This window comes from Natator depressus, chromosome 6 (genome assembly GCF_965152275.1).
Source record: "Natator depressus isolate rNatDep1 chromosome 6, rNatDep2.hap1, whole genome shotgun sequence".
Taxonomy (NCBI): Eukaryota; Metazoa; Chordata; order Testudines; family Cheloniidae; genus Natator; species Natator depressus.
Window position 1 is genome coordinate 12,051,715 of NC_134239.1, and position 20,726 is coordinate 12,072,440.

The window sequence follows — 20,726 nt, forward strand, 5'->3', positions numbered from 1 at the left end:
GGGGGGGGGGGGGCTTGTTCCCCAGTAATTGCTGTGTGGGAATGGGTGGAGGGGCATAGGGTGCAGGGCACATGGTGGTGGGGCACAGGAGGATGAAGGGTAGTAAGGGGCTATGGGACAGAGTTGGGGGGCTGAGGAGGAGGGGGCAGAGGCATGAAGAGTTAGGAGGCAGAGGAGGGGGCAGGGGGATGAAGGGGTATGGAGCACAGGAGTGTGGGGTGGAGGGATGTTGGATGGAGGGCAGTGAGGCTATGGGGGGCACTAAAGAGTGGAGGAGGCAGAGGGCGCAAAGGTGGCCCATGCTAGCTCCCCGCAAGGCAAGCTTATCCGATGAGGGTTGAGCACTGTGAGAGCAAACAAACCCTAAGAGGGAAACCTGGAACAAAGTGGGGAAATAAGCCCCCTGACTCCAAACATAAAATCTAGGGAGTTGGTTTTTAAAAAATGCTAAAAACTGACAAATCAAATGTCATCAAAATTTTTCTAGCGGGCTCTAGTTCCCAGAGGACTCTGAGCCACATAGATTTAACCCCTGATTATCAGAGCCCTTGGACAGCAGGATTCAGCCTCCTGGGCACAGTGCATGAAACCCATCCCCTCAGAGCAACTGTCTCAGGCTCTCGCCAGACTCAGGCAGGGCCAGCTTCTGTGCAGTGCCCTGCACAACAGGACCCCAATTCTGGTTGGATTCACAGTAATAATAATGGGCTCTTGATGGATCCCTCCTGTGATCCCAGACATTGTCCTTGCCCGGATGGCCCCCCAGTCTAGTTTTGGAGTCAAGTCCTGGAGTGCAGCACCCAGCAGTGAAGACAATATGGGGGCTTTAGGGTGGGTTTCTCCCCAAACTGTCCGTAGTTAGGAAGATGATGAGCTCTGGGTTCTGAATAACTCCCGTGTTAGTTCCTAAGGGTTTGAATCACAAGATGGTGCTGCCCCATGGGGCTGCTGTAAGCGGGATGTACGCACACACCTGGCGGGGGTGGAGTGGAGAGGTCAGTAACTGACAACCTGCCTCATCTTTACATTCAGTTTATCCTAAAAAAAAGGTCCTGACCAAACCAACCCAGCAGAGCGAGGGCTCCCTGGGGAGAGGGGGAGCGAGGCCATCCCACCAGGGGGCACAGACTGAGGCCTGACCAGTGCGGGTGAGCTCATCCCACTGAGCAACCAGGCCCGGCCCTGCCATCTCTGCCCCTCTTCGTCTCAGATCTGGCGGGGGGGGTGGGGTAGGCGAGGGAGGTACACAGGGCTGGGGGGGAGTTCTATGGGAGCGTGTATACACACGCTTACCGAGGCAGACCCGCCCCCGGCCCTGAGAGCTGGGTAAGGGGAGCGGAGCTGGCTGGCATACCTCATCTCCCTGCCCCCCACCCCCGCTGCTGTTAGGGTGAGGGAGCCCCCCAACTCCAACAGCCTTGAGTGGTTCCCAGCTACTGGACGATTGGGGTGGGTGTTGGTGTGATGGGGAAGGGGCCACTGTCCCACCGAGAAGCCCTGTCAGGGACACTGCCAACCCCCGTGCCATTCCCCAGCCCCTCAGGCCTGCTTCCCCCGCTCATACCGTGGGTTGAACCCTGAGGCTGGTGCCAGGGCACATGAGCCAGAAGAAGGGGAAGACCGGCTCGGAGAAGGGGGTGCCGGCGGCAAAGGAGAAGATGGGCTCCATGCCCTCGGCCTCATAGAAGGTGATGCTCCCGCTGTCACAGTCCAGGAAGATGCCCAGGAGCTGGGGGCTGCGGCTCGGGGACAGGCTGGTCTCGGGGCAGGTGTGGGCGTGGTACTGGCCCCTGATCAGGCGCACAGCCCAGATGCCCTCCTCCTGCTCCATGCTGAACCAGCCCTTCCTGCGCAGCGAGCCCCGTGCTACACCCAGCATCCAGTAGGCCTTGTCGCCCGCCTCTACCTCCACCTCCCAGTAGTGCCGTCCCGTCCGCAGCCCCGCCGCGCCCAGCACACAGTGGTACGTGTCGAAACGCTTGGGGTGGGATGGGACGGCCCGCTGCGGCTCCCCCAGCCGCACACCACGACGGTCCTTGGACAGCTCCAGGCACACGTGGGCTGTCTCGGGGTCCAGAGTCACGTCCGCTGTATGGAGAGATGAGAGAGTCAGACCAGCGCTGCTGAGGCCTGCAGCCAAACACTCCATGGTCCAGGGACCACGTGGCCCCACCCATGGGCCCTGGCTGCACCTCTGCCCTGTGGCCCAGCTCCCCAGAATATAGCCCCACACCACACCATGGTCCTACCCCAAAACGGAGCTGCAGCCTCTGTATCAGGGCCACACCTCCGGGGTGTGGTTCTCTGCCCCAGCTAGCGGCACCGAGACCACTTAGAGATGAATGAGTCTGCTCTACAGCCTTAGCTAAGAGCCATGTGGCTTTTAGCTCATGCAGTAGAGGCTCATGCATTTAGCTCCAGAGGTCACAGGTTTGATCACACCGACGAACAGGGTCTGTCGGTGTTACCCCTGCAATATGGCTCCCAGAAAGCAGCCTCATCCCATGCTGTGGCTCTACCCCTCACTATGGCCCCATGCCCACACATCATGGCTCCCCACTTCAGCACTGTGGGCCTACCTCCCCACATGTACAAACCACGCCCTCCCTACCTGCACGAGATTCTAAGGCCAGAAGGGATAACTGTGACAATCTAGCCTGGCCTCCTGTGTAACACAGCAGCACAAGACGGCCCTGAATTAATTTCTGTTTGAACTAGAGCAGATCTTTTAGAAAAAAAAAAAACATCCAAACTTGAATTAAAAATGGCCAGTGATGGAGAATTCGCCACAGTTGTTGGTAAATTATTCCAGTAGCTACTCACTCTCGCTGTTAACAAGTCACGCAGTATTTACAGTCTGAGTTTGCCTAGCTTCAACTAGCAGCCACTGTATCTTGTTAGACCTTCGTCGGCTAGCTTGAAGAGGCCTCTATTATTAAATATTTGTTCCCCATGTAAGTACTTATAGACTGTGATCAAGTCACCCCTGAACGTTCTCTTTGTTAAGCTAAATAGACTGAGCTCCTTGAGTCTCTCACTAGAAGGCAGATTTTCTAATCCTTCAACCATTCTCACGGCTCTTCCCTGATCCCTCTGCAATTTATCAACATCGTTCTGGAATTGTGGACACAGGACTCCAGCTGCAGTCGCACCAGTGATAAACACAGGTAGAATAACCTCTCTACTCCTACTCAAGATTCCCCTGTGTATGCATCCAAGTATCACTTTACTTCCCCCCCACCCCTCCGCCCAAACACACACAGGGTGTATATTCTTCTGTTCTCCCTGGGATCCTCAGCAAATTCCATCCCGTGCGGTGTCACTCACTCTTGAATCTCTGTAGCATTTTCTTCATATCTAGGCAACGCTCAGGGAATTTGTATTTATTCTTCACTTCAGTGGGGATGGCTTCTGGCTCCCGCAGTTTGATAGTTTCAGCACTATGGGGAGAAATGCCTTGTTATCTCAGCTCCCAGCACACCCATCCATAGCACAAATGGAACGGAGATGGACCATGGTCACCTACCTGCTCAGTGAATGCCTCACACCCTGCAGAGGAGAAACGGAGGAGAATCAGTGTCTGCTGTGAAAAAGGCTTGTTTGGTGAATCCTAACATTTTCCATTTGGGGTTTTTTCCAACCTCCCTCCCATCCAGCCCAAATTTTTGAAGAAAACAAAATCTTTTTCAGCAGACGGAAAAATCCCAAGTCATTTCCCAACCAATTTTACCAGTTAGCCCCATTTAACAGATGGGAAAACTGATGCCCACAGAAGGAAAAGTCACCCAGAGGCAGGCTGGGATTAAAACCCAGGCGTCCCACATCACTGCCCTGTACCTTACCCCCTTGGCCACCCAGCCACCTGCTGACACACCCAACACACTCTCACCTCTAGCAGCTCCACAGACGATTTCTGGCACTTCTCCTCCAGCTCTGCGATGAGTTTGCCCAGGGCAGAGCTCTGCTCCAAGAGGTCAGCTAGGTTGGCCTGTACTCTCTGCACAAAGTCCTTCTCTTCCGTTGCCAGCTTCTCTAGCAGCAGCTTCTCCTCCTCAGTCAGGAACTGGCGGATCTTCTCGAACTCTGACACGATGATCTGACGCTGAACCTGCACTTTCTCCTGCCGGGAGAAGTAAAAAAATCCAACAGGTCTAAGGGAAAACTAAGTGCTACTTACACACCAACCAGCCAGCCAATCTTTCCCTACACTTTTCTCATTGAAAATGGTTTTAATAACAGAGAAAGTGGGGAGAAGGGGGTGTCTCTCCCCCCATTTTCTCCAAATTGTTTGACCTCCCCCCCACTCCACTATCCAGGTTTCGAAAACTGAAACAAAACCAGCATTTTTTATTGAATAACTGTACAGATTCCAAGGCCATAAGGGACCATTAGATTCTAGTCTCACCTCCTGCATAGCCCAGCCATTGAATTTCACCCAGTCACCCCTGTCCTGAGCCCAATAACTTGTGATTGACCAAAGTGTTTTCCAGAAAGGTGTCCCATCTAGATTCAAAGCCATCTAGATGAGGCATCCACCACTTCCCTTAGGAGTTTGTTCCAGTGGTTAATCATCCCTCGTGTTAATAACTTGTGCCTTATAACTACTTTGAATTTGTCTGGCTTCCGCTCCCTGCCATCGGCTCTTGTTCTGCCATTCTCTGCTAGATCAAAGAGTTTTTTTAGTAGCCAGTACTTTCTCCCATGAAGGTACTTCTACACCACCATCAAGTCGCATCTCAGTCTTCTTCTTGAGAAACTAAAGAGATTGCGCTCTTTAAGTCTCCCATTGAATAATTTGAACCAAAGGGGAAATTTCACATTGGCTCAGAATGTAAAGAAGATCTTCATTTCATTCTGAAATTTCCCATCAAAAATCAGGAAAGGAGAGATGGGAAGGGAGAGATGGATCCAGGTAAATGCTTCTCAGAAACACTTAAAGTACAATGAAAGATGCATTTGTTTTGATGCCCTGGCTTGACCTCTGTGTGATGAATGAAGAGGAGGGGTAGCTCCCTTTTATGGACACCCAGCCAGACAGTTAGCTACAAAATCACTGTTAGTAGCTGTTCTCTACTTGCTTTATCTGTAAAGCATTAAAAAAGCCCATAGGTAGAAGGAAGGGAGTGGGCTCCTGACCAAAGGAGCCAATGGAAGGGCTAGAACTTTTTAAAATTAGGGATAAAACTTTCCCTTTGTCTGTCTGTTGTTGTTCTCCGGAGAGAGGAGACACAGAGCAGCAATGCTGTAAGAAGCTAAACCAGGTATGAAAAATCATCAAATCATACCTAGGAATTACTTATCTGAAACCCCAGATATGTAAGTAGATCAGAGAATGTCTGGGAAGACATGATTAGGGTTATTTCTTTTATTTCTTATTGGCTTGTGGACTCCTCTGTGCTAACCCCCAACTGCTTTTGTTTTGCTTGCAACCATTACGCTGGACCTCAAGAAAACCATTCTTGATGCTTAATTATTATATTTGCTCTTTTAAAATCTAGCAATAGCCTAAGTTCCAGATGTATTTTCTTTCTTTTTGTTTTTAATAAAATTTACCTTTTTTAAGAACAGGACTGTGTTTTTGTGTCTGTTGGGGACACTGGGGCATGGCCACTAGGTAACTCGAGGGGATGGAAGACCACGAGTGTCGATGAAGCCCCCTCGCACTAGGCCCAGGTGTCCTTGGCCCCCCCTCCCGCCTGGAGGCACTCGCAGCAGCTCTGCGTACTAGGCCCAAGTGTCCTTGGCCCCCCCGCCTGGAGGCACACACAGCAGTTATGCTGAGGATCTGCAACAATATACTGCAGAGTCAGACTGCCTGAAACTAAGCAAGGCCACACAGTGCAGATATGGAAGAACAATGCTGAATAAAGCAACTTTATGTATAGTTTAACAAATGATACAGAGAACCAGGGAACTAGCTGGGAACTGAATTGGCTGGCTATATGGATACTTGGGGCAGCTTGCTATTGGATAAGTATGCTGGGAAAAAGGATGTATAAAAGCCTGTGTAACTTCCTGCTCTGTGTACAGGATTTGAGATTCAAATCTCCCTGTACCTATTTGAAGCTTCAAATAAACTTTTCTGCTTCTCCACCCCGTTGTGATTATTGGGTGTAGCACACCGGGTAACGAACCAACTCAAGCTGTTGTTCAGCCTCTCGGCACTGGGTGCCGGCAACAGCTTTTGGCGTCCCTGGGTGGGCCAGAGGCTGCAATTTAGCCTTGCCCGGACCCCTCCTGGAGGTCAAGGATTGCGGCGAGAACCGACGCCCAGTGCGCACCGGTGAGTTCACCGGGGCCTCGGAGGAGACGCGATTTGATCGACCCCGGAGGGCACAACGGTGCAACGCACTCATATAGTGGAGAAGCAGTTGTGGACGGCGGTGAAGAACCGGTCCCTTACACATGGGGGAGGAGCAGCTGCAGGCCACGGTGAAGAACCGGTCCCTTGGATAAGGTAGGAACCTTTTGAAATCCGGATTGTATGCTCTGTTGGAACCTGGGGACGCCCAGAGTTACCCTGTAGGTATGGGACAGGGACAGAGCTCAGGGGTTAGGGCACGGTGTACGCCCCTAGAGTGCATTCTAGCAAACTGGAAGGTATTTGGTGCGGATCCGATGACTAAGAGCCAATTAAAACAATTCTGTACAGTTGACTGGCCTCAATATCAACTAGAGGACCAGGAGTGGTGGCCACCAGGAGGGTCAATTAATTACAACACGATCCTCCAATTAGTTTTGTTTTGTCAGTGAATGGGTAAATGGAATGAACATATGTATGTGCATTTGTTTCTGACTTTATGTACTAGACCAGATATTTTACAGCACTGTAATCTGACTCCGACTGGTTCGGTAGCAGCTAATGTTAGTCCCCAGACCCCCACCCCCACTGTAATGGCAGAGCCGGTGTCCCCTTCGGCCCTACACCCACACCTTGTAAGTCCCCCGAGCAGACCCCAGGTGGGATCCAAATGATGAAAGGGATATGACCCGCCTTACCTCCTATAAGGAGTTGCTTTTGCATGGACTCCGTCACTCGGCTGTCCGACATAATAATTGGGCAAAGCCATATGAAGTAATGCAGGATTTAAAAGAAAGCCCAGGGGCCTTTCTACAGCGTATTCGGGACACCATTCTACAGAACACTAATGCAGACCCCGATGATCAGGCAACTGAGTCAATTACTAAGGGAATTTTTACGAGCAGAGCAGCCCCTGATATTAAGAGAAAGTTACAAAAAAAGGAGGATTTAATGGGCATGGCCATGGCACAAATCTTAGAGACTGTAAACCGAGCTTATAGTCTGAGAGAGACAGAGAAGGAGAAAAAGCAAGTGAGAGTGATGGTAACAGCGGTACAGGCCGGCACTAAGAGAAGTGGCCGGGGAGGAAGGGGCCGTGGACGCGACCGTCCGGGCCCGCAGGAGAGACGACTGGGTCGCAACCAGTGTGCCCTGTGTTGACAGGAGAGACTGGAAAAATGAGTGCCCAAAGAGGAAAGAAAAGGGGGGTTCCCCTATGATGGCGATGGCGGAGCAGGAATAAGGGTGTCAGGGGAGATGGACCAGCCTACCCCCGGAACCCCAAGTAAAGATGCGGGTGGGAAGCTCAGAAATAGATTTTTTAGTGGACTCTGAAGCGGCCCAAACTGCCGTAAATCAGCCTCTTCAGTTGGCAGTAGCAGATTCCCTTACTGTGGTGGGAGCCACAGTAAGGGACACCAAGTGCCCAGTGTATGCCCCAGCGGAATGCGCTTTGGGAAACAGGACTATATCCCACAAGCTGGTATCCCTCCCTGAGTGTCCAATGCCTCTGCTGGGACGGGATCTACTTTGTCACCTCGGTGCCACCCTGCATTTTACTGAGGACGAAATAACCCTTACCTTACCCCCTGAGAATGCATGGATCATGACCCTTGCAGTTGAGCCCTCAGCCATGCAAGCCCCAGAATGGAGCCCGTGGGAAGACCAGGTGTACCCCCTCGTGTGGGCATCAGGGATTCCAGGAAAGGCCACCCACCAGACCCCCATTACTATTCAGCTCATACCAGGGAAAGGCCCAGTGCAAGTAAAACAGTATCCAACAAGAGGGAAGCCAGAGAAGGTTTACAGGAAACTATAGATCAACTCCTAATGTATGGTATTCTCCAGGAATGTCAGTCAGCCTGGAACACTCCCATTCTATCCGTACAGAAGCCTGATGGCACGTATCAGCTGGTACAGGACCTAAGGGCAGTCAATGAATGGGTTAAAACTCTGCACCCTCTTGTCCCTAACCCGTATACCTTATTGGCTTCTATAGGGGGACAGTATACCCATTTTTCAGTCCTTGATCTGAAAAATGCTTTCTTTACCATCCCAGTTGCCACCCCGTCACAGGAGATCTTCTCCTTCGAGTGGGAGGACCGAAAAAGGGTTAAAAAGCAACTTTGCTGGACAGTGTTGGCCCAGGGATTTAAAAACTCCCCCACCCTCTTTGGCCAGGCTCTGGCCAGGGACCTAGAGGAGTGGGATAATGAGGAGGCCCTCCTTCCGCGGTATGTATATGATTTGTTAATTGCCACTGTGGGCCAAACCCCCTGCCTTAAAGCCACCGTGAGCCTCCTGAATTTTATTGGACTCCGGGGATATCGGGTAGCACGGAGTAAGGCTCAAATTGCCCTCCCAGAGGTACGGTACCTCGGGTTTCACATACAACAAGGGGAGCGTCAGCTTTCAAGCGAAAGAAAGGAAGCTATCTGTCAAGTTCCTACTCCAAGTAATCGTAAGCGGCTCAGGGCATTTCTGGGTATGGCAGGCTTTTGCAGGATATGGATCCCAGGGTTTGGACTGTGGGCTAAACCCCTGTACGACTGTGTAAAAGAAGCAGATCATGACCCCTTCTATTGGACCCCAGAGGCTGACAGGGCATTTAAAATCCTGAAAAGAAAATTGATGAAAGCCCCGGCTCTGGGCCTGCCGGATCTCTCTAAGCCGTTTCAGTTGTATGTACATGAACGAAGGGGGGTGGCCCTAGGAGTGCTCACACAGCTGTTAGGAGCATGGAGACGTCCCGTGGCTTATTTTTCTAAGCAATTGGATCAGGTTGCAAAGGGTTGGCCGGCATGTTTACGGGCGGTCGCAGCTACTGCCCTAGTGCTTAAGGAAGCCGAGAAGCTAACATTGGGAGGGGTTATGCAAATCTATACTCCCCATATGGTCCGAGCCGTATTGGATGCAAAGGGAGGGCTTTGGCTCACCCAGGCTCGGATTGCTCGGTATCAGACTAAGCTGTTAGAGAACTCTGAAGTCACCTTACAGCCTTGCCCCTCCCTTAACCCAGCCACTCTCTTGCCAGAAACAGAGGAACAGGAACATGACTGTTTAGAGATCATAGATGTCCAGTACTCCAGCCGTCCGGATTTAAAGGATGTACCCCTCCCAAATGCAGATTATGAGTGGTAGACTGATGGTAGCAGTACTGTAATGAATGGGCAAAGGAGGGCGGGTTATGCTGTTGTGACCCTCCATGACACTGTGGAAGCTGAAGGTTTGCCTGCTGGGACCTCTGCCCAGCTTGCCGAACTAATAGCCCTGACCCGTGCACTTGAACTGTCAAAAGGAAAGCGGGTCAACATTTGTACTGATTCAAAGTATGCTTTTGGTGTGCTGCATGCTCATGCTGGCCTATGGAAGCAAAGGGGAATGCTGACAGCCCAAGGCTCCCCAGTCAAGTATGGGCCCCAAATCATCCGGCTCCTAGAAGCCGTACAACTTCCCTCGGAAGTGGTGGTGGTACACTGTAAAGCCCACCAAAGGGAGGATCAAGATGTGGCCAGAGGTAACGCCCGGGCAGATAGAGAGGCTAAGCATGCTGCCACCCTGTCATCCCCTCAGACTGAGAACGCCCATATGCATGCCCTTATCCCATCAGTAGGGGAGCTTCCAACCCCTCAATACTCCGGGGAGGAGAGACAGCTAACTGACAAACTCGGTCTCCAGGAAAAGGAGGGATGGCTCCATTCCCCAGAAGGGAAGGTCCTCTTACCAAAGGGCCTAATCCGGCCAGTGCTGCAGAAACTACATCAAACCACTCATGCTGGCAGGGAAGCACTTATCCAACTAATGGGAAAATACTTTATCACTTCCGGACTCCGACCCCTGGCTGCCCAGGTACAAGTGGACTGCTTAGTCTGCCAAAAGAATAACCCCCGACCAGGACATCCTGTGCCACCAGCTGCCCTAGAACCCACTCCGGGCCCTGGACAAGTGTGGCAAATAGACTTTACTGAGTTTTCCCGGACCCAAGGGTTCAAATATCTCCTTGTCATAGTGGATCGGTTCAGCAGATGGCCAGAAGCCTTCCCATGCCGTAACTGCACTGCCAAAACAGTGGCCCTCAAGTTTGTTAAGGAGATCATTCCTCGCTTTGGACTCCCCCTGTGGATGGAATCTGACAACGGGACACACTTCATGTCAAAAATCATTCAAAGCATCTCACATGCCTTACAGATCCCCTGGAAACTCCATACGCCCTGGAGACCGCAAGCCAGTGGGGTAGTGGAGCGTACCAATCAGACCCTTAAACGGCATCTCTCAAAAGTGTGCCAAGAAGCCTCACTGCGATGGCCTAATGCTTTGCCCCTCGTCCTACTCCGTATCCGCGTTCTCCCAAAGGCTAGATTAGGACTCAGTACCTTTAAAATTATGTTTAAAAGGGCATGGCCTATGAATGGCACCCCGGTTCTGTCAGGGAAATGGGAGTTGGGTAATGGTTTTTTTGTCACAGTATATGTGTTCCCTGTCTGCTGTTCTCTTGTCTCTTCACAGGTATACCAAGGTTTCCCAGCCTCTCCCCTTGGACACTCCCATCCACTCCTTACAGCCTGGTGACTCTGTGCTTGTTCGCACCTGGAAAGACGAGCCTCTCCAGGAAAAGTGGAAAGGACCCTATACCGTCCTGCTGGTCTCCCATACAGCGGCAAAGATCGAGGGACACAAGAACTGGATCCATCACTCTCGTCTGAAGGCAGTACCCGCCCCCTCGTCAGCAGAACAGTGGACCGTCCAACCTGCTGACTCCTCATCTAGTGATGATCTCGGGCTAAAGCTACTGTTTAAAAGACACAAATAGCGGGCACCTTAATGCTAAAATGGGCCCACCCAGGTAGTGGAGACCCTGGGTTGGGAAGACTCTGGTGATAATTAATTGGGTAACATTGTTATTCTCTGTATTGGTATTTCCAAACTGTGCATATCGAGAGCATAACTCCTTTGTTTCGCTTGCGCACCATGTTGCTACTTTAACAAACCAGACTGATTGCTCCAACTCCACTGTCCCCCAAAACGGGAATGCCCCTTGACATGCTGCCCCTGACCCTAGCAGAATTAGTCGCCACCAAAGAGCAGGAAAGAACGGACTCGCCGTTCTGGAATAAGACCTCTTTACAGCAGGCCACCTATCAGGACCAGGAGTATTCAGTTGCAGTACTCACTGAGGGAGTGTTATGTTTTACCCGAAACCAATCTGATCACTATGGGCGTCCTGTGGGGAAAAGCTCCTGTGTTATTACACAGTGGGCTGATGGGTATTGGATAAAGACCAACAGGGGAGGGCAGCAGTGTGGGTGTAATGGTTCCTCCCCTTTTAGGGAAACTCTTACAAATAATCTTACCACAAAAAAAGGGGTTTGGAAATGTAACTTGCCGTCCAGTTAACATTTCCAATGTAGCAAGTCAATGGTGGGTTTGTAGTGGTCCCTATGGCGAGTGTAATTTGAACAGCACAATTAGAAATGCCCCCACTTGTACCCAATCAGGAGGATGGGATGCCCCCCTACGGGCATATGAACTGTTTGAAAAAGCAGCCTTAAATATCCCAGGAATCCCCTTAAGAAACAGTCCTTACTGGGCCCTACAGGGTCACTATTTTGTATGTGGCCAAAAGGTTTACAAGGTGCTGCCAGCCACCTGGACAGGTAGCTGTTATATAGCTCATGGAGTTCCTCATCTTTCCATAACTGCCACACTGCCCAAAGGAAAGATTAGAAATGCCCGAGACACCTCTGTTGAGTCACGAGAAAAGACCCTGCAGCGACTGACTATGGCATTGGAGGGCAATATGAAGAATCCCCTCACAACCGAGAAGCTTGTAGGGTGCTCTGTACTGGGAATAGCGCCACTGGTTTCCGGACCAGCCATGGCATGCATAGGCTGCTATACTGTAAGGCTGCAAATGGTACTTGAGAAAGTTGCCTTAAAGTTAGAGGACTCGGTTACTGATTTAGGGTCAGCAGTAAAAACATTAAATAAAGAGGTACAGCAGCTCAGGACGTTTTCCCTCCAAAACAGGCTGGGTTTGGACTATCTCTTGGCATCCCAAGGAAGGGTTTGTGCCCTCGTCGGGCCCCAATGTTGTGTATAGGTAAATGATAGCAGTTATGAGATCTATAAAAAGGTGGTACAGGCTGAGGCCCATGCCCGAGCTGGAGCACAGGTTGCCTATACTGCCCCAGAGAACGATTGGTTGCAAACCTTGTTTTCAGGCTGGGGTTTGTCGTCTTGGCTTGGTGGTTTATTTAGCCTGCTATTGAAACTTCTCTTTCCTGTATTGCTTGTATTACTGGTATTATGCTGTGCAGTATCATGTGTTAGGGCCCTTTTGCAAAAGTTAATAAGTCATTCTCTTCAGGGCTATCACAAAGTGCTTATGCAAAGTCCTATTATAAAGAAATAAGTAGCCTAAGTGAGAAAACTCAGAGCCAAGGTTGTTGAGTGTTCTCAAAGGGGGGAGTTGTTGGGGACACTGGGGCATGGCCACTAGGTAACTCAAGGGGATGGAAGACCACGAGTGTCGATGAAGCCCCCTCGCACTAGGCCCAGGTGTCCTTGGCCCCCCCTCCTGCCTGGAGGCACTCGCAGCAGCTCTGCGTACTAGGCCCAAGTGTCCTTGGCCCCCCCGCCTGGAGGCACACACAGCAGTTATGCTGAGGATCTGCAACAATATACTGCAGAGTCAGACTGCCTGAAACTAAGCAAGGCCACACAGGGCAGATATGGAAGAACAATGCTGAATAAAGCAGCTTTATGTATAGTTTAACAAATGATACAGAGAACCAGGGAACTAGCTGGGAACTGGATTGGCTGGCTATATGGATACTTGGGGCAGCTTGCTATTGGATAAGTATGCTGGGGAAAAGGATGTATAAAAGCCTGTGTAACTTCCTGCTCTGTGTGCAGGATTTGAGATTCAAATCTCCCTGTACCTATTTGAAGCTTCAAATAAACTTTTCTGCTTCTCCACCCCGCTGTGATTATTGGGTGTAGCACACCGGGTACCGAACCAACCCCAGCTGCTGTTCAGCCTCTCGGCACTGGGTGCCGGCAACATGTCCTCAGAGCTTTGTGCAGATGTTGTTTAATTAGCTGGTGGCAACAGCTGATTTCCTTTGTTTTCTTTCTCAGCTCCTCCCTGGAGGGGGATGAAAGAGCTTGAGGGTACCCCACAGGGAGGAATTCCCAAGTGCGCCTTCCTGGGTTCCAAAAGGGGTTTTTGCACTTGGGTGGTGGCAGCATCTACCCATCCAAGGTCAGAGAGAAGCTGTAACCTTGGGAGTTTAATACAAGCCTGGAGGCGCCAGTATTAATTTTTATTATTAGAATCCTTGTGGGCCCCCACCTTCTACACTCAAAGTGCCAGAGTGGGGAATCAGCCTTCACACCCTGCTAGACAAGTTTGCCCAGGGATGACTCGGTCCCTTTGGGAGTGGGGGGCTCAAAGAGGCTCACACCCTCAAGGGAGAGGGAAAGGTTTTTGAGAGCTAAGGAAAACTAGACTGGGGAAAGTTGGCAGGATTCCAGGTAAAGCAGATCTACGTGGAGACCTTTTGATGAGTCAGGGTCCTTCTCTCTGAAGTGCTTTGTCCAGATGGTTACAGTCACACACCACTATTGCTATAAGAAGTCTGGCTACTGAATGGACCGTGGGTTGGGCGCTCCCTGAGGAACAGCCCACACGTGCATGATACACCGGGGACTGCGGGGCAGGACCCAGTCTGAGAGTGGCAGAATCTCAGGATTCCACCCCAGAGAGATGGAGGCTCACAGCCAGAGCAGGGTGTCCTCAGAGAGCACAGGGGGACAGAGGAGCAGTGTCCCTGAGCCGTGACAGCCATGCTCCCCTACGTCTGTGCTAATGTGCTCCCGGATCCCCACAGCAGCTACAGCACATGTATGCGTCTAGTAGTGTCTGCTCCATCCCTGGGCGTCTGTCAGTGGAGATGGAGCGTCTCTGTCTCAAAGCTTCGCTCTAGCTCAGCCAGGAGCTATTGGACCAGAGGAGCTATTGGACCAGAATCGCTGTGGGAGATTCTCTGGCCTGGGTTAGGCAGGAGGCCGGCCCTGCTGGCTTAGACATCTACAGTCGTTGCACTAATAAACTTAATCTTTTAGAGGGGGATGCTTTGGTGCCCTGGGTTCAGTCCCCACAGATACCTGAGCCAGGGTCATCACTAAATACAGAAGGAGTCGCCAGGTAATACCTTGCTATTATTATTAATTCGTATCATGGTAGCAGTTGGGCCCTGTCGCACCGAGCGTGGCACTGACACAAGGCGACCAAGAGCGAGGCCTCAATAGGTTGTGGTTGAACTGGAGTGGATCTACCTTCCCACCAGGGAGACACTCACCTGCCATTCCTTGATCTTCCTGTTCTCCTTGGCCTCCAGCCGCTTGGCAGCTTCCATCTCCTTCCTGAGCTGAGTCAGGGCTTGCTGGACTTTGGTCTGAGGGGGAAGAGCAGCACAGGTCAGGAGGGCATCCGGGAGGGCCATGCACCTGCCACTGAGGTGCTGACCACTTCTGGTTTCCACCAGACCTGTGACCTGACCATGTAGAGGGGGTTGTAAGGCTGCCACTGCATCTCAGCTAATGCCCCCTGGTCTGCAAGCTCAAACAGGAACGGTGTGTGGTTGAAGATTCAGAGGTCTGAGATCAAGGGCGCTGGAACAGGGGAGGTCAGGGGGCCATGGCTCCCCCAATCTTTACTGGCCATAAGAACAAGTGATGGAGAAGGGGCAGAGAGGAGTGTGCGGTGGACGTCTTGAGGGAAGGTGGTGCAGGAGCGGGACCTTGGAGGAAGAGGTGGTGCGGGGACGGGGCCTCGGGGGAATGGGCGGTGTAGGGGCGGGGCCTCGGGGAAATGGACCACATGGGGGCGGGGCCACAGTTCGGGAGCCTGTCAGCCCCCTCACTTTTAAGGTTCTTCCACCGCTCCTGCCTGGGATCAGTCACCAGGGGTGTCCCTTTGTACCAGTAAAGTGAGCCATTAGCCACACACAGGCTCTCCTATAAATAAAGCCTGTCCAAAGATTTGCTTAGAAGTTCCCCTCCCCCACAAAGAAAAATGTTGTTGTTTTTTTCAACATGGACGATGTTGTGAAACATATTCATGTTTTTCCCTGAAAAGTTCCCTCGGCTGCAGTGAAGAAACCCTAAAGCCGTTGCTTGGTCTGTTTGTGTCAGAGCTGGGAACTGAACCTGGCCTCCTAGGGGCCTGCCCTGGGCATGGACAAGCAGCCCAGCCCGCTGAGGGAAAAGCGTTTTCTCAAACACAAGAAAAGACTTGTAGCCCCACCTAAACTTTCAGCAGTGGAGAGGAGCCCCCAGCTGCGCCTGTGATTAGCACCCAGCTCCCCAGCAGATTAGCACCCAGGAGCCCCTGCACCCAGCAGACTCTCACCCTGTATGTTTGGGCAGCCTCCTCCATGGGTGCCACCCTGTGTTCCCGGTGCTCTTGGGACTCCCAGCACACCACGCAGATGGCCTTCCCGTCCTCTTCGCAGAACAACTTGAGCTGCTCTTGGTGATGCTGGCAGAACGGCCCCGCCCGCTCCTCTCCCCTCGTGGCCCTCAGCTCCAGGATGGTCTTTAACATGTTGGCCAGCTGCCAATTGGGCCGGAAGTTGTCCTTCTTGAATTTCCCTTTGCAGACGGGGCACTGGACGGGTCGACAAGGGCTTTCCTCCTCACATGCCTCACAGTATCGGCTGATGCAGACCCGGCAGAAGTTATGCCCACAGTCAATGCTCACTGGCTCAGTGAAGCACTCCAGGCAAATGGGGCACAAGGCCTCATCCTTCAGTCTCTCCACAGGGTTTGCTGAGGCCATGATGCCACTATATGGCAACGCCCTGTAAAACAGAGTCCTTATGTTCATGGCACACGCACAGAAATGAGATAAAAACATAAAACTCTCTTGCTGGAAGGTTGCAACATGATGCTACTTTAATTCCTAGAATTCAGAATCACACTCCTCAAGAATCCCAAAACAGAGAGAGACAAAGCAGGCTGCTCCCTAAGGCAGTGAGGCCCAATTCATCCACCTTGCTCTTGGCTGGCTGGCTGCAGACTGACTGATCATACACTCCCCTCTAGAGCCCCTTAGTCTGCAAACAGGATCAGGAAAAAAAAAATTCTTAAAGTGATAGCTTGCAATGAAAACACAGTCCTCAATACACCACACAAACCCAAGAGCTTTTTTAGGGATCCAATCAAGCTTGCTTTATAGAGACCCAAATTCTACCTAGGGAGAGGAAACTTCCTCTGAAGGTGTGTTATCCTGCATGTGTAACCCACCAGTCAGTGCAAGGCATGAGTCTATTACAGCCCAGCCACTTTAGCTCTAGCTATATGGACCCCATCACCACAGTGTCGGCTGCCGCACTATCTTTATGAGTCCCTGTGCTAATCCCCTTCCTTCATGGCCCATGGGGAGAACAGGATTGCCTGCACTGCCCTCAACATGCTCACAACACATACAGCTCTGCACTAAGACAATGGCTGTAATCAAATATCATGCTTCAGGGTTATAGCCACTGAGGAGGTCAGGAAGGAATTGTTTGTCTCCATGCACAGTTTGGCCAGATGTATTCTTCATTTCCTCTCCATCCCCCTTTCTCTGAAGCATCAGGGATTGTCCATAGCTGGAGACAGGACAGACTAGTGGTCTGAGGCTGTCTGAAGAATGCTTTCTAGCTATGTGGCTGGTGGATCTTGCTCCCATGCGCAGGAAGGACTGTTCCCCAGGTCAGCTTAGCAGGGATCTTGGGGGTTTTCACTTTCCTCTGCAGCATGAATCACCTGCCAAGACCACATGGGCGTTTCTCACCTAATCAATTCCCTGCCATTGCAGGGGCCTCAGGGGCCCCTTGGTCTCAACTGTTCTCTGCCTGGGACACTCAGCTATTTAATCTCCCGAAGACTGAAATGCTTTAGTCTAATCTAAGTGATTGGGCTCAATACCGGGGTAACTGGGTGAGATTCTCTGGGCTGGGTTATGCAGGAGGTCAGACTAGACGATCTAATGGTCCTTTCTGGCCTTAAAATCTATAAAACAGCATTGTAGTGATATTCACAGCCCCCCGTGAGGCAAGGCACAGCTGTTACCCCCAGAACAGTTCACTGACTTGCTCAAGACCACCCGAGGGACCTGTAGCAGAGCAAGAATTGAACCCAAGTCAGTGGGTCCCAAGATAGCAGCACCCAAACCACTGGACCATCATTCCCCTCCCAACAGGAGTGCAACAGACTCATGCTTTTGGCTCTGCAGGCTGCTGTGGTTGGGCAGGATGCCAGCTACAGCACTTGCCCTTTCCCAGCGCTGCCAGCTCTCACAAGATTGAATGCTTTTTTTCAAACCCTGACTCTTGCACTCCCCGGATTATGGGGGAATCTCCGGTTGCGTTTTTAAGAGTCAGTTAAGAGTTTAAGAGTCAGCTGACAGAAACATGATGACCCTACATGGCACTGACCCTAGAGGACAAATAGACTAATTATTTTTTTTGAGGTCTCCTGATTTATGGGGTCCTTCCTCAAGTCAGCAGTGCCGTCTTCCTCTGACACAGCTCGTACAGCCATGGGGCTGGATGGGGCAGTGCCCACAGAGAATACAGGATCGTTCCCCTACCTGCCAGGACAGCAAGCACAACCGCGGCCATCTTGTCTGGCTTGGGGGCAGGGGGGGGAAGGAGCAGGACTGTGCCGAACTGAAAACACCAACCTCCCCAGCTAGAGCAAAAGGGCCAGAGTTTGGAGCTGAGGTTGTAACAGGCTCACATCTGCTGTGCATTAGGCCCAGCAGGGGACCACACCTGTCACATACAGTGACCAGCAAGGGGGTCCCACCAGCACAAAAGGGACGAGCCGGGGCGGGAGACAGAAATAATGTGGGGAAGACTGAGAGTGGCAGGGGGAAGGGTGGAAGACAGGAATAAGGCAGACGGAAAGAGAAGGGCAAGGAGGAGAAATGGAATTCTTTACCTCCCCGAAAGCCTGGGCCATGTGCTCAGGTCAGAGCTCCAAGCTTATGGCAAAAGCTCCCAGCACAAGGTGAAGCCAGCAAAGTGAACTTTGTCCTTCCTGCCGCTTTCTGTGCAGAGGGCGTTCCCAGTTAGGGCTGCTGGAGCCTCCAGGCATTATTAAAGATCATGTCGTGTGATGAAACCTCCAGGAATACGTCCAACCAAAACTGGCAACCAGGAGCGGGCAGATTGTGCAGGAGGAGGGGGCATGGGGCAGGAGGCGCAAAGAAGGGCAGAGGGTGTGTCCCTGAACGGGTATTATTAGTGCCTAGACACAACCACAACCCTTGCTGGTGTGAATCAGCTGTTATTCCACTGGAGCCAATGGGCCAGATCAGCTGTAGCGCCATTGATGTCAGTGGGCCAGATGCCGACTGGGTGTGAATTGGCCAACACTCCTCTGGAACCAATGAGGCCAAATCCCCAGCTGGTGTCAATCATCCATAGCTCCATTGGCATCAAAGGGGCCAGATACCCCAAAACTGGAATTTGTAATAAAAAATTTTAATGAAAACTGATTTTTAAACTAGTTAATTAATTGCTATTTGAAATGGAAAGTCTCTTCAGTTTTCAGTAATTTTTTTTTAAAGGTAGAAAATTTCAGTGTCCAGTAATAAGACTGTTGGGTAAAATTTTTTGATATTCAGTTTCAAATAAAAAAACCCGACAAAATGTGGTTTCCAAAAATGAAAAGGTTTGGCGGTTTGCATTGAAAAACTGGGCGGGAAGGGGAGGGAATGGCTGGAAATTTTGACTTTTTTTTGAATTTCTTGTGAAAAAAATTGGTATTTTCCAGCCAGTCCTTGTCTTATTATTAATATTTATTGGTATTGCAGTAGGTTTAGAGGCCGCAGGTGTGGTTCAGGGCTAGGCTCACTACAAACACAAAGAGCAGGTGTCTGTCCCAAAGCGTTCACAGTCTGAGTATGTAGTGGAAAATCCTGTCCCCTGTAGGAAAGAACATTCTGGATATTCTAGGAGAAAGGAATGGGGTTCCACAGAGACAAATCAGTTTTCAAGGACCTTTTGGCGGCCTGGCCAATCCCGACACTGAACAATCAGGCGTTCAGGCCCCCCACCAAATTATGCAATTATCTTAAAAACAAGGAGTGTGGGGTGTTTCTGTGGCCTATGGTTTCTGAGTGTTGAGGCTTCCACACTCAGGTCATGTTTCCAAGCTTTTCTCCCCAACCATGAGAGCTAGAAACAAGGGCTGCACCAAGGTTTTTGGGGAGATGGGAAGAACTCTGAAGGGAGGCCCCAGAGGAGGGGTGGCTTGGGTGCCTGTTCTGCGCTCATCCTGCAGCGGTGGCTCCCATCCTGTGGGGCTGGGGCTGTGTCATGAACGAGGGGCAGCTGGGCAAAACCTGGACAGCACTGTGACCTCCTGCACCAGGATCCAATGCCACTCGGTTTGGATGCCCTCTCAAATAGGGGCTCTCCGGGGCAAACTAAACCGTCCCTTTCCCCTCCCTGCCACCCCAAGGCAGCACTGGTAGAAGCTGATTTTTCCAAAAAGCAGCATCTCCTGTCATCACGGGATTCCAGGAGCTGGGACTTTGAGGAAAACATCCTATTGTAATGAGAGAGTTGGCCATGCTGCTACTCCAGGCAACAATAGAGGCACTGGGGATAATGTCCCCCGCCCAGCAGTATCTGCTGGTTTCAGAGTATCTACATAGGGTGACCATATGTCACTTTTTTGACTGGGACAGTCTGTTTTTTAAGCTCTGTCCTGGCTGTCCCAACTTCTCCGGCAAAAGTGGGCATTTGTCCCATTTGCTCTTGCCAACTTGATCATCAAGAGCAAATGGGACAAATGCCCCCGGTGCCCACAGGGGAGAGGGGTGGAGAATAGGAGGGACACAGCCAGTGGTGCGGGTGGGAGCGGTGAGGAGTGTGGGTGCGGCCAACGGTGGAAAAAGCCAGGGGACAGGGAGCCTACCCCAGGAGAAATTTCACCCGCCACCCATGCAAGTGGCCATGCCGCCCCATGCAGGGGTTCGGGCAAGGGGCAGGCAGGGCTCGGGCCAGCCCTGCACTGGGGGAGGGAGAGGACTAGCCCCACGCGGTGTCCTATTTTCCCTTTGGGAAATATGGTGTATATTTGCAGGCAGCATGGGTGAAATGTTCACATTTTTACTCTGCAACCACCAGGGCTACAAAACGCCCTTTCTCTTTGCTGGGAGTGGCGGGGGGGGGGTCCCCCGTGATCGCGTGACTCCAGGAGCTGGGGATTCCAGCAAACCCCCCCGCAATGGTGCAATGGCGCACACTTTCCCCAAATCGGGAAGCTGAAGGGTTAAAAAGCGTGGAGGAGGCGCCTAAATCTTTCGGTGCCTGGGGAAAGCAGGCCGTGTTTACAGAGGGACGGAAAATGGAGGGACCTT

General features: G+C 51.5%; 1 protein-coding gene across 1 annotated transcript; it reads right to left on the reverse strand.

Moving 5' to 3' along the window:
• Window positions 1-44: 44 nt before the first annotated feature.
• LOC141988624 (E3 ubiquitin-protein ligase TRIM58-like) lies at window positions 45-18,423 on the reverse strand. Its single transcript, XM_074954462.1, has 8 exons — window positions 18,296-18,423; window positions 15,717-16,167; window positions 14,665-14,760; window positions 3,890-4,120; window positions 3,527-3,549; window positions 3,328-3,440; window positions 1,565-2,088; window positions 45-973 (listed from the first exon to the last, which is right to left on the reverse strand). The coding sequence occupies exons 2-8, from the start codon at window positions 16,143-16,145 to the stop codon at window positions 920-922; spliced, it is 1,470 nt and encodes a 489-aa protein (XP_074810563.1). The 5' UTR covers window positions 16,146-16,167; window positions 18,296-18,423; the 3' UTR covers window positions 45-919.
• Between the last annotated feature and the right edge of the window lie 2,303 nt (window positions 18,424-20,726).

Bases quoted from the DNA above. Each gene is read 5' to 3' on its own strand.
- LOC141988624 (XM_074954462.1), bottom strand. From the start codon at position 16,145: ATGGCCTCAGCAAACCCTGTGGAGAGACTGAAGGATGAGGCCTTGTGC. The intron at 14,761-15,716 runs GTGAGAGTCTGC...CTTCCCCCTCAG, and splicing joins AGGCTGCCCAAACATACAGG to ACCAAAGTCCAGCAAGCCCT. The intron at 3,441-3,526 runs GTAGGTGACCAT...TTCTCCCCATAG, and splicing joins GTGAGGCATTCACTGAGCAG to TGCTGAAACTATCAAACTGC.